Source organism: Loxodonta africana, chromosome 13 (genome assembly GCF_030014295.1).
Source record: "Loxodonta africana isolate mLoxAfr1 chromosome 13, mLoxAfr1.hap2, whole genome shotgun sequence".
NCBI classification, from domain to species: Eukaryota; Metazoa; Chordata; class Mammalia; order Proboscidea; family Elephantidae; genus Loxodonta; species Loxodonta africana.
The window spans coordinates 38,752,429-38,765,115 of record NC_087354.1 but is presented as its reverse complement, the minus strand read 5'-3'; the positions used below and the strand labels follow the sequence as shown (position 1 = coordinate 38,765,115).

The following is a 12,687-nucleotide window of genomic DNA, read 5'->3' as shown; positions in this document are numbered from 1 at the left end:
CCTTCCTCTGCATCTGCTGATGAATTGATCACTTTTTGGTTTGTGTCACAATCAGTTGCTGTGAAACACTTCTAGAAGTGAAGCGTCTCTGGTGTTCCAACCTTCTTTTAATGACGTGAAAGGAGAGCAGTAAAACGATGTCCCTTCACAAGTAGTGTCATTTTACCACGTTCTGTTAGAATCCTGGAATGTCAGAGTTCAGAAATAATCTGGGCCAGTCCCTTGTTGTACAGACAGAGCTACTGAGGCACAGAGATAAGGAAGGTAAACCGACTTCCAAAGCCCTGTGGCTTGAATCACCCTGTGAAACTTCCATATCTTGTGTCTTTGAGGCTCTTCCTAAGGGGCTTCACCTTGCTCAGGGTATAGTCGATATACTTCGCCAACACCATAATTCAAAGGCATCAGTTCTTCAGTCTTCTTTATTCATTGTTCCACTTTCACACACACATAAGGCCTGAAAATACCATGGCTTGGGTCTGGCGTGCCTTAGTCCTCAAACTGACATCTTTGCTTTTTAACACTTTAAGGAGATCTGTTGCAGCAGATTTACCAAAGCAATATGTCGTTTGATTTCTTGATTGCTGCTTCCATGGGCATTGATTGTAGATCTAAGTAAAATGAAACTCTTGAGAACTTCATTATTTTCTCCATTTATCGTGATGTCACTTGCTGGTCCAGTTGTGAGGATTTTTGTTTTCTCTATGTTGAGATGTAATCCATACTGAAGGCTGAAGTCTTTGGTCTTCATCAGTAAGTGCTTCAAGTCCTCTTTACCTTCAGCAAGCGAAGTTATGTCATCTGCATATCAAGGTTGTTAATAAGTCTTTCTCCAATCCTGATGCCACCTCTTCTTGTAGTCCAGCTTCTCAGATTATTTGCACAGCATACAGACTGAATAAATATGATGAAAGAGTACAATGACCCACATCTTTCCTGATGTTAAATCACACAGTATCCCCTTGCACTGTTCGAACAATTAATTGCCTCTTGGTTCAGGTTCCACATGAGCACGATTAAGTGTTCTGAAATTCCCATTCTTCGAAATGCTATCCGTAATTTGTTATGATCTATACAGTCGAATGTCTTTGCATAGTCAATAAAACACAAGTGAACATCTTTTTGGTATTCTCTGCTTTCAGCCAGGATCCATCTGACATCAGCAATGATATCCCTGGTTCCACATCCTCTTCTGAATCCTGCTTGAATTTCTGGCAGTTTCTTGTTGATGTACTGCTGCAACAGTTTTTTAACTATTTTCAGCAAAATTTTACTTGCATGTGATATTAATGATACTGTCCAATAATTTCCACATCCTGTTGGATCACCTTTCTTTGGAATGGGTACAAATATGGATCTCTTCCATCCAGATGGCCAGGTAGCTGTCTTCCAAGTTTCTTTTTTTTTTTTTTGCATGTACTTTATTTATTTATTTTTAATTTTTACTGTGCTTTAAGTGAAAGTTTACAAATCAAGTCAGTCTCTTACACAAAAATTCATATACACCTTGCTATATACTCCTAGTTTCTCTCCCTAATAAGACAGCACCCTCCTTCTTTCCACTCTCTATTTTCGTGTCCATTCAGCCAGCTCCTGACCCCCTCTGCCCTCTCATCTCCCATCCAGACAGGAGCTGCCCACATAGTCTCACATGCCTACTTGATCCAAGAAGCTCACTCCTCACCAGTATCATTTTCTATCCCATAGTCCAGTCCAATCCCTCCTGAAGAGTTGGCTTTGGGAATGGTTCCTGTCTTGAGCTAACAGAAGGTCTGGGGACCATGACCTCCAGGGTCCTTCTAGTCTCAGTCAGACCATTAAGCCTGGTCTTTTTATGAGAATTTGGGGTCTGCATCTTTTTTTTTTTTTTTATCCCACTGCTCTCCTGTTTCCTCAGGAGTTCTCTGTTGTGTTCCCTGTCAGGGCAGTCATCGGTTGTAGCCAGGTACCACCCAGCTCTTTTGGTCTCAGGCTGTTGTAGTCTCTGTTTTATGTGGCCCTTTCTGTCTCTTGGGCTCATAATTACCTTGTGTCTTTGGTGTTCCTCATTCTCCTTTGCTCCAGGTGGGCTGAGACCAATTGATGCATCTTAGATGGCCGCTTGCTAGTGTTTAAGACCCCAGAAGCCGCTCTCCAAAGTGGGATCCAGAATGTTTTCTTAATAGATTTTATTATGCCAATTGATCTAGATGTCCTCTGAAACCATGGTCCCCAAACTCCTGCACCTGCCACGCTTGACTGCGAAGCTTTCAGTTTATTCAGGAAACTTCTTTGCTTTTGGTTTAGTCCAGTTGTGCTGACCTCTCCTATATTGTGTATTCTCTTTCCTTTCACCTAAAATAGTTCTCGTCTGCTATCCTATTAGTGAATATCCCTCTCCCTCCCTCCCTCCCCACTCTTATAAGCATCAAAGAATATTTTCTTCTCTGTTTAAACTATTTCTTGACTTCTTATAACACTGGTCTTATACAATATTTGTCCTTTTGCAACTGACTAATCTCACTCAGCATAATGCCTTCCAAATTCCTCCATGTAATGAAATGTTTCACAGATTGATCATTGTTCTTTATCGATACGTAGTATTCCATTGTGTGTGAATATACCATAATTTATTTATCCATTCATCTGTTGATGGGCACCTTGTTTGCTTCCATCTTTTTACTGTTGTAAACAGTGCTGCAGTGAACATGGGTGTGCATATATCTGTTCGTGTAAAGACTCTTATTTCTCTAGGATATAGTCCAAGGAGTGGGATTGCTGGATCATATGGTAGTTCTATTTCTAGCTTTTTAAGGAAGCGCCGAATCAATTTCCAAAGTGGTTGTACCATTTTATATTCCCACAAACAGTGTATAAGTGTTCCAGTCTCTCCACAGCCTCTCCGACATTTACTATTTTGTGTTTTTTGGATTAATGCCAGCCTTGTTGGAGTGAGATGGAATCTCATTGCAGTTTTGATTTGCATTTCTCTAATGGATAATGCCTGGTGGCGTAGTGGTTAAGTACTACGGCTGCTAACCAAGAGGTCAGCAGTTCAAGTCCGCCAGGCACCCCTTGGAAACTATGGGGCAGTTCTACTCTGTCCTGTAGGGTCGCTATGATTTGGAATCGACTTGACGGCACTGGGTTTGGTTTTGGGTTTCAATGGCTAATGATCATGAGCATTTCCTCATGCATCTGTTAGCTACCTGAATGTCTTCTTTAGTGAAGTACCTGTTCATATCCTTTGCCCATTTTTTAATTGAGTTATATCTTTTTGTAGTTGAGTTTTTGCAGCATCATGTAGATTTTAGAGATCAGATGCTGATTGGAAATGACACAGCTAAAAACTTTTTCCCAGTCTGTAGGTAATCTTGTCTTCCAAATTTCTTGGCATAGATGAATGAGTGTTCCCAGTGTTGCATCTGTTTACTGAAACAGCTGGTATTCCGTCAATTCCTGAAGCCTTGTTTTTCAGCAGTGCCTTTAGTACAGCTTGGACCTCTTCCTTCAGTACCATCAGTTCTTGATCATATGTTACCTCCTGAAATGTTTGAACATCAACTGTTTTTGGTACAGTGACTCTGTGTATTCCTTCCATCTTCTTTTGATGCTTCCTGTGTCATACAGTATCATCCCTCTAGAATCTTTCAATATTGCAACTTGAAGTTTGATTTTTTTCTTCAGTTTGAGAAATGCCAAGCGTGTTCTTCTCTTTTGGTTTTCTAACTCCAGGTCTTTTCACATTTCATCATAATACTTTGTCTTCTTGAGCTGCCCTGTGAAATCTTCTGTTCAGCTCTTTTACTTCATCATTTCTTCCATTCATTTTTAGCTACTCTACATTCAAAAGCAAGTTTCAGAGTCTCTTCTGACATCCATTTTGCTCTATTCTTTTTAATGATCTTTTGCTTTCTTCATGTATTATGTTCTTGGTCATTCCAGAACTCATCTGGTCTTCGGTCATTAGTGTTCAATGCATCAAATCTGTTCTTGAGATGGTCTCTAAATTCAGGTGGGATATACTCAAGGTTATTCTTTGGCTCTCATGGATTTGTTTTAATTTTCTTTAGCTTCAACTTTAACTTGAATGCGAGCAATTGATGGTGTGTTCCGCAGTCGGTCTCTGGCCTTGTTCTGACTGATGATATTGAGCTGCTCCATTGTCTCTTTTCACAGATGTAGTTGATTTGATTCCTTTGTTTTCCATTCAGCAATATGTACATGTATAGTCACCATTTATCTTGTTGAGAAAAGGTATTTGCGATGATGAAGTCATTGGTCTTGCAAAATTCTATCATGTGATCTCCGGCGTTGTTTCTATCATCAAGGCCATATTTTCCAAACTACCAATCCTTCTTGTTTCTGACCTTTGAATTCCGATCACCAGTAATTATCAAATCATCTTGATTGCCATTTTGACCAATTTCAGACAGAGGGAGTTGGTAAAAATCTTTAGTTTCTTCATCTTTGGCATTAGTGGTTGGTGCATAAATTTGAATAATAGTCATATTAATTGGTCCTCCTTGTAGGCTTATGGATATTATCCTACCACTGACAGCATTTGTACTTCAGGATAGATCTTGAAATGTTCTTTCTGACAATGAATGCTACACCATTCCTCTTCTATTTGTCATTCTCAACATAGTAGACCATATGATTGTTCCATTAAAAATGCCAATACTAATCCATTTTGCCCCTAAGTAACACTGCCATTTCAGGAGCTGGACTAGCATGGCACCATGAAAATCATATCATAGAGGTCTTTTCCTGATTTTCAGAAAAAAATTAATAAATAGACTTTCCCCAGTCTTAAGTTTTTATCACATACTTTCCCTTAAAACTTTGGTAGCTGCTACCCCTTTCAGTCTTGGGAATGTGAACAGGTTCCAAAGTGAACGGATGAGTAGCAAGTGGATATTAACAAAAGAGCCACTGGCCATTCACAGTTTTTGTTTTATGAACATAGGGAGCTGAGACTTGTTGAATACTTACAAACACTTTCTGCTGGTTGATAAATTCTTCCTTGTTTGTATTGTTTGTATGGGAGTTAAATATGTCAGTGTATGGAGAGTGTTCCACAAAGAGCAGCAGGCCCTCTGGGGCCCTGCCACCTGAACATGTTGTGAGAAGCACTCTCCTGGCAACAGGGAGTAATTGACAGTTTTTGAGGAAGGCAGGTAACCTAACCTGAAGGAATGACCTAACCTGGTGGAGTGTTCAGGTCAGATGGAGGGAGGAGGAGAAGATGGAAATGATTAGGAGGCTGTTGCAGGAATCCTCTGGCCTGATGCCCTGGATGGGTTTGGCTGAAAGCTCTTTGGTTATCAAATGGGCCCTTGGGGACTGTGGAAATGAGTCCGGTGCTGTGGGTGAGGCTGGCTGGGAGTAGGGTTTTTCCTCCCAGGACAGTGAGGGAGCCACGCTGTCGGTGGAGCCTGGGTGTGTCTGTACTGAGTTGGAGAGCTTGCAACCCCAGCCGTAAGTGCTCTCTTTCTGAAAGGGATGGTCAGCTTGGCTGCATTTCACACTGTCTCTCACTGGGGTTTTTGTTTGGGTCTACATAAAGTGGGCTTAAGAGGCTGGGATACCCAGAGAACACTATTGATCATAGCAGATGGATTTGGTTAGCTGTTGTTGAGCTAAAGGAGGCTTGACTGATAACTTTGTGAAAACCCATATAGGGTGGAAAAAAAAAAAATACTGCCTTAATTTCCTATAGTCCTAGGGTTTTTTTTTTTTTTAATCTTTTTATCTTTATTGGGAGACCAAATGAAGAAGAGTTACTGATAATCCTTGGTTTGTAAAGCACTTGTACTTTAACCTAACCCCATCAGAGGGGATAAAGATAGGGAACATTTAAGAAATCAGGCTCTTAGGAGATAAAGCTACTTGTCACAAGTCACAAAGCAAGTGGTTGTTGATGTTAGGTGGCTGTCAAGTCGTTTCTGACTCATAGTGACCCTATGTACAACAGAATGAAACACTGCCCGATCCTGCAACAAATTTTGGAAAATACTTTTTTTAAGAACTTAGTAGGTGTCAGGTGGTGGTTCAGTGGTAGAATTCTCCCCTTCCATGCAGGAGACCAGGTTCAATTCCTGGCCAATATTCCTCATGCAGAGCCATCACCTGTCATTGGAGGCTTTCATATTGTTATGACACTGACAGGTTTCAGTGGAGCTTCCAGACTGAGACGAGCAAGGAAGAAAGGCCTGGTGATCTACTTCTGAAAAAAAAATCAGCCAGTGAAAACCCTATGGATTATAACAGTCTGACCCTGTTATGTATGGGGGCGCCATGAGTCGGGGTCGACTAGAAGGCGGACAATAACAACATGTGCCAGGTGACTTATATATTCTCTAATACAATAATCACTGACGTGGGCATCATTACCCCTACTTTCTGGCTGAGAAAATGAGAGAAAAATGACCAGAGGCACAGTCAGTGAGATGCAGACTGGGTTGGAACCCAGGTCTGAAGAGGTTAGCCTTTTCCTGCACTGTGCTGCCTCCTGGCAGCCTCCGGCTTCTTTGGGATTCTATCCTCTGGTTTCCATTGCCTGAAGATAGCAAGCTTGCCATTAGAAGCACAGAGCATTGATGGAATTTGGAAGTTCTTGGGAAGTAAGTTGGCGTTTATATTCTGTGGTCCAGACTGCTGAACGGTAAGGCCCTGGGGAAGCTCCACTTGCCTGAGCTTCGCCTGCCTTACCTCCCACAGCTGGGCAGGTGGTTAAAGGCTGACTATGGCTGCCTTTTTGTGCACACACCCCAGCTGGAGGGCTGCCCACCTACCCAGTGTGGGGCAGAATGGGAGACCATTGGGAGTGGACTGCCAACAGGACACTCGGGTTCTTCTCCTGGTTCATCACTGCCTCATAGAGGCACCTTGGTCATGTTCCTTCTCCTTTTTAGTTTCATTCCTACCATCTGTAAAACGGGATTAAACAACATAATTTTTCAAGATAACTTCAAGCTTTAACCTGAGTGTGTTGGCAGATCTCAAACAGGGTAGGTAGGTGGAGACCATCATAACCATTTCTGAGAGCTGTCATTGTATACGTGATCTCATGTAAATCTCATAACCCTAGAAGATGTAGTGTTGTTCTCTACAGATGAGAAAGCCTAGCTTAGGGAGCTTAAAGCACTTGCCCAAGGACTCACAGCTAGTTAAGTGTGACCTTAGGCCAAAGTCTACTCAACTCTATGCCATATCCCAAGTCCCTCTGTGGGAACAGACGATGTGGCTAACCCAGCCTGGCTGGGGTGGGCTGATGTGGAGATAGCAAGAGATGACAGCTGAGCTGAGTTCAGAAGGGGCAAAATCTGCCAGGCAAAGAAGTGCATCCCAGGCAGAGGGCTCAGTGCGGACAAGGGACAGAAGCAACCGCAGACATAACAAACTCAACTCTTCCTCTAGAAAGGACCGGGGTCAGACACCAGTCTCTGAGTCCCCTTCTAGCTGACATCCCTCCATTTTGAACCACTCTTTGCTCAAGGAAGCAGGGGTCTTTGTACTGGAATCTGGGTCCGATCTACACGCTGGCCACCTTTTGGAGCATTCAGCAAAGCCTGGGTCCCAGAACTGCATGGCCCCTTTTTATGCAGCGGAGGCGGAGGTGAGCCTAGCTAGTTATGAGGCCTAATTGACGTTGGGGAGGTTCCTGGAGCACTTAGTGAAAGGTGCCCCGTAAATCTCAGACACTGAAGAGTTCTGCCACATTCATCACAGTGTTTAATGTCCTGACTGATCTCCAGGTTAGTCCATTTCATTTGCTTGTTTCAGGGTGAATAGGCAGCCTGCGCCCCTATGCTGAAGCCTGGGCTTTGCATAAAATTATGCCAGTGCTGTGTCTCTGGTAGCTTGCAATAAATTTTAGCAGCAAGTGTTCCATCATTTTCTTTGGATAATTAAATTAACTATTCACTAGGAGATGCTACCAAACTTTTCAGCACTCTAGTTAAAAAAAAAAAAGAATCCAGAATAGTTATGTATTCCTTGCTCAATGTTGGGGACACGTAGGATTTTGGCCTGTTCTAGAAAAGGGAGGGAGTCCCTGGGTGACACAAATGGTTAACATGATTGGCTGCTTACAGAAAGGTTGGAGGTTCGAGTCCATCCAGAGGTGCCTGGGAAGAAAGGAGTGGTGATCTACTTCCCCCAAATCAGCCATTAAAAACCCTATGGAGTACAGTTCTCTGACACACACATGGGGTCACCATGAGTTGGAGTGGACTCGATGGCAACTGGTTAGGAAAGGGAGAGGAAGGCAGATACGGCCTCCTGTATGGGAGTAATGTGTTCACCTACTTAGCGTGTCCCTAAGGCATTGTTTTAAGTAAAGTGTGAGGAGGGATGAGCTCAGGAAAGCAGGCAGTTCCTGGGCTGGCTCTGGGGACTGGCGGGGTGGGGGCGTGTGCTGCATACATGCTTTCAGTCTCTCAGCACCCATACTCCCACCACCACCACCACCACACCCAACTATCTGTGGCAGCAAATGAAGTAACAGCGTCTCCTGGGCAGCCTTCCCCAGAAGTGCTGGATGTGGGCTGGCAGTGAAACACTATTATTAATAAGGGCGCCATCTCTTTGTGTCTCCCTTGAGACATCCTCCAAGGGCTTTCCCTTCCATTATGTCATTTACTATCCCAGCAACCCCGCAGGGGTGGGGGGCACAGGAGTTAGTCCCGTTGTACTTGGAGAGGAAGCAGGTCCAAGAATGTGTGTGGAGGCACCTAGCAAACGAGAAACAGGATTGGGCTGAGAATAGGGCTGCCCAGGTTTTGACTCACCCTAAGTGCATAGCAGCACCTGGCGGGAGTGAGGCAGGAGGTATAGGGTAGGGAGTCATCCAGATGTCTCTTTTGAGATGTCGACTTGAACCTGGGCTTGCCTGTTTTGGCCCCAGAGTGGTTGTGGGGGGGTCCTTGTTTAGCAATTCCATACAGGTGTTGGTGGGCACAGGGTCCTGTTGGCTTCTTAGTGAGAAACTTCCCTTGGAAGAAGGCATCTGTGGACTTGAACTCACTTGTGGCTGTGGACACATCTCAGGGAGTAGAGCCTAGCTCTTAGTCTCCTCTTTTTAGAGATGAGGAAATAGCATCAGAGAGGAGCACGGCAGTGTTCTCTTCACTCTGGCTTCAGTCAAGAGTTGTCTTGGAGTGAGGAGGGAGTTTCTCCGCTGAGGAATGAGCAGCTGCCACACCGAAGAGGATCCTGGCTACTCACCTCTAACCAGGTCCCTGGGTGGTGCGAATAGTTAAGTGCTCGGCTACTACTGGCAGTTCAAACCCACCCAGAGGCACCTCAGAAGGAAGACCTGACAATCTGGATCCGAAAGGTCACAGCCATGAAAGGTCACAGCCATGAAAACCCTGTGGAGCACAGTTCTACTCACTCCAATGCACATGGGATCACAAGTTGGAATCAACTCGATAGCCACTGGTTGGGTTTGGTTTAGCCTCTAGCCACGCAAGGAGGGGCTGTGAAAATCCCCACAGTCTGTGTGACTTGATCTGAAAAGCCAAGGTTTGGGTAGGAGGCCTCGCCCAGGGCTGGGCTCAAGAAGGACAAGTTGTGCCACTGTGGAAGGCCTTGCTGCTGCCCAGTCCAGGCAGGCTGGGGCCAGGGCTTTGGGCTCTGGCCCAGGCTCCCCTATGGTCCAGCCACCAGTGTTGCTGGCTCCAAGTCCTGCTGTCCTCACTGCCGGCTTTGCCATGTCAGGGTGGCACCATGGCCACAGGCTGGCTGAGTGGGAGGCTGCCCCTGCAGGAGGGATACTCGGGGTCTGGAGAGAGGGCTGGCTGGTCACTCTAGCCTTAGGGTCCGTGTCCCCTTGGGTGTCCACCCCCTGGACACCTGCCCCTGCTGGGGCCCAGCATCCTGATTTACATCTCGGGCTCTCCTGATGGCACCTCGTTTGATTTCAGGCAGCTCATATGACCATTTTCATCAGCAGGGCATCTCAGACCAGACAGACCTGGGTTTGAATCCTGCCACTGCCATTTGGCTGTGTGCCTTTGGACAAGTTATTTCGTTATTGTAGGCCTCAGTTTTCTCTGTTAAACAGGGAAAACAGTGCCCACTTTGTAGGGCTGTGATAAAGAGCAAAGACTGCCCAGAACACCTGTCGCAGCAGGAAATAAGTGGTAGCCATTACTACTGTTATCACTGGAGACAGAGGCTGTTACCCAAACCTCCCTCCCTTCTGGGAGAGCCCCATACCAGCTTCCCTGGCCCCCAGAGTGGGCTCTCTGAAAGGGTAGATGAGTAAGGGGAGCTGTTTCCCAGAGCTGCAAACCTCCCAGGGAGTGCTCGGGCTCCATCTGCCCCAGCTGCCCACCAGCCATAACTCCAGGCTACGGCCCCGCCGGGAGCCATGAAAGCCAAAGCTTTCTCTCCATCTGCACTCAGGCTGCCAAGCCCCTCCCAGAGACCAGCTCCCGGCCCTGCGGACGACGATGGGGGTCAGGGCGGCTGTGGCTGGAGCCCTGCTGCTGGCTGTGGCCTGGCCTTTGCTCTCCGTGGGAGGAAGGGCAGGGTGGGCCAGCAGGAAGAACTGCTGGGCTTTCTGTCTTTGGGCATCCCTCTCTGCAGGCTCCTGGTGCCAGACACAACCACCCTGATGCCCTGCACACACCTGAGACACCAGACTGGGATGGAGCCCTGGGCCGCAGAGCTCAATCTGGGAGTCATGAGCATGTGAGGAAAGCAAAATGACAAACTCCATTTTGCTGGGAAGATCCCAGAGGGGAAGGGACTGCTCCAGGGACACTCAGCAAGGAAGTGTGAGAGTTTCCCGCCTCATCCAGGGCTCCCCCGCCCCACTTTGTAAAGGCTTCAGGGCTGCCAAAGAGCGGTTGGGACTACCTGTGTGGGTCTTCACCAGACCCAACCCAAACCCAAAGGAGCCACTCCAGATACCTCCATCTGGGCCTGGCAACCAAAGGAAAACCCCAGCCACTGAAGTCTCGGTGCGGTTCATTTTTATTATTAAAGCCAAGGTTGGAAAATGGCTGTTTCCCCTTCCCCTGTCCCTCCACCCCACCCCGCCCCTACCCCAATTCACCCCTTTATGTCCTGGAAAGATGAAAATTAGATTTGTCTTGAAAATACTCCAAAACACTCATGCTGAGATGAGAGGATGAGGACCAACAGAATAGGCTCAGATGGTGGTTTCTGTGATTGTGTCGGTTACACCCAGGCTTCCTGGGTGGCGGGGCTGGCGAGCCCCTGCTCACAGTGCTGTTCCCGATCCCGAGGGTTCGGGCTGGATGTCAGGAATGAAGGCAATGGAAGACACTGAGCTGGACCCCGTGCTCCACCCTGCTAAAGCTGGGCCATGGGCTGGTTTTTGTAAGAATGGTTTAAAAAACCCAGCCACGAGCACCACCCTCCCCTGGGTAGGGTGAGGAGGAGGTGTCAGCTCTGGGCTTTGAGGTCTGAGGCGTGGAGCCTCCTGGCCTGGTGTCACCTCCCTGGAGGCAGGCAGCACCTGAGGGAGGCCAGGCAGGCTCCTGGGCCCCACGCATGGCCCCTGGAGGCCTCCAGAGCCCTGGAGAGCTTCAAGATGGCTGTCTCCCTTCCTTCCACCCAGCCTGCCTGGAGGCTCTAGACCTCAGGGACCCTGTGCAACTTTTGCTCTTTGGATTCCAAAGATCTAAACTTTTCCTCCAGCACGGGGGCCGCAGGCTGGAAGTGGATGACAGGCTTGATCTCAAAGACAGTGAACCCCTCCTGGTTCTTCTGGTTAAACAGACTTACCCTGTGTTCCAGCTCCGGGCTACTTTCGGCCGAGCCTGCTGGGCTGGGCCGGGCAAGGGGGGATGGGTCCAAGGCTCTCTGGGATGGGCACGGGTCCCCCGACAGGGAGGACAGCAAGTCCTGGGCTGTGGCCTCCACCAGCTGCTGCTGGGGAGGCAGAGGTGGCAGTGGTGGCAAGGGAGAGCGGCCAGGCTCCGAGGATGGCTCCTTATGGGCGGTGCTGCAGTCTGTGGAGGAGCCCAACGTCTGGCTGCTGTCGCTCTGGGCCCGGGTGACTGAGCTGCGCATGGAGCGGGAGGCGCTCTCTGAAGTGGCGCTGGTGCAGGTGCCATTGCTGCCTTGCTTCAGTGGCACGTCAACTGAGAAGAGGTCGGAGGAGATGTTGGGCTGGTGGATGTCTATGGCAGCCGTGGTGAGCACACACACAGCTGGCTCTGGGACTCTGCTGTCTGCAAGAGAGCAAGGGGACGATGGTCACACTCCACCCTCTGCTGTGCCTCAGTGGGCCCTGGTGAGGGCTGCTCTGAGCAGAGCCCAGGGCTGGGAACAGGACCGGGGCTGGAGGAGTGGGCAGGAGGGTATGCCTTTGTGGAGGGAGGCTGTGATGGATATCTCCGTTATTGTTGTTGCTCATTGTCATCCCGTGGCTCTGACTCATGGTGACCACATGTACAACAGAACTAAATATTGCCTGGTCCTGTGCCATCTTCACATTCCTTGGTATTGTTCATTACTGAGGCTATTGTGTAGTGCCTTTCAGCCTAGGGGGCTCATTTTCCAGCACTATATAGGACAATATTCTGTTGTGATCCGTAGGTTTTCATTGGCTAATTTTTAGAAGTAGATCACCAAGCCTTTCTTCCTAGTCTGTCTTAGTCTGAACTGCTCTGGTTCTCTAATATTTGCCATGCTGAGGGAGGATTTTTTTCCCTCATCTTGTTT

The 12,687-nt window shown here is 47.4% G+C and overlaps 1 protein-coding gene across 1 annotated transcript in view; it reads right to left on the bottom strand.

The window, feature by feature from the left end:
• Positions 1-11,592: 11,592 nt before the first annotated feature.
• Positions 11,593-12,687, bottom strand: part of TMEM266 (transmembrane protein 266) — a 94,095-nt gene continuing 93,000 nt past the window's right edge. The window contains exon 10 of the mRNA XM_003413738.2: positions 11,593-12,194. Within this exon, the coding sequence (XP_003413786.2) occupies positions 11,593-12,194 (602 nt within the window). The remainder of the gene's footprint in view (positions 12,195-12,687) is intronic.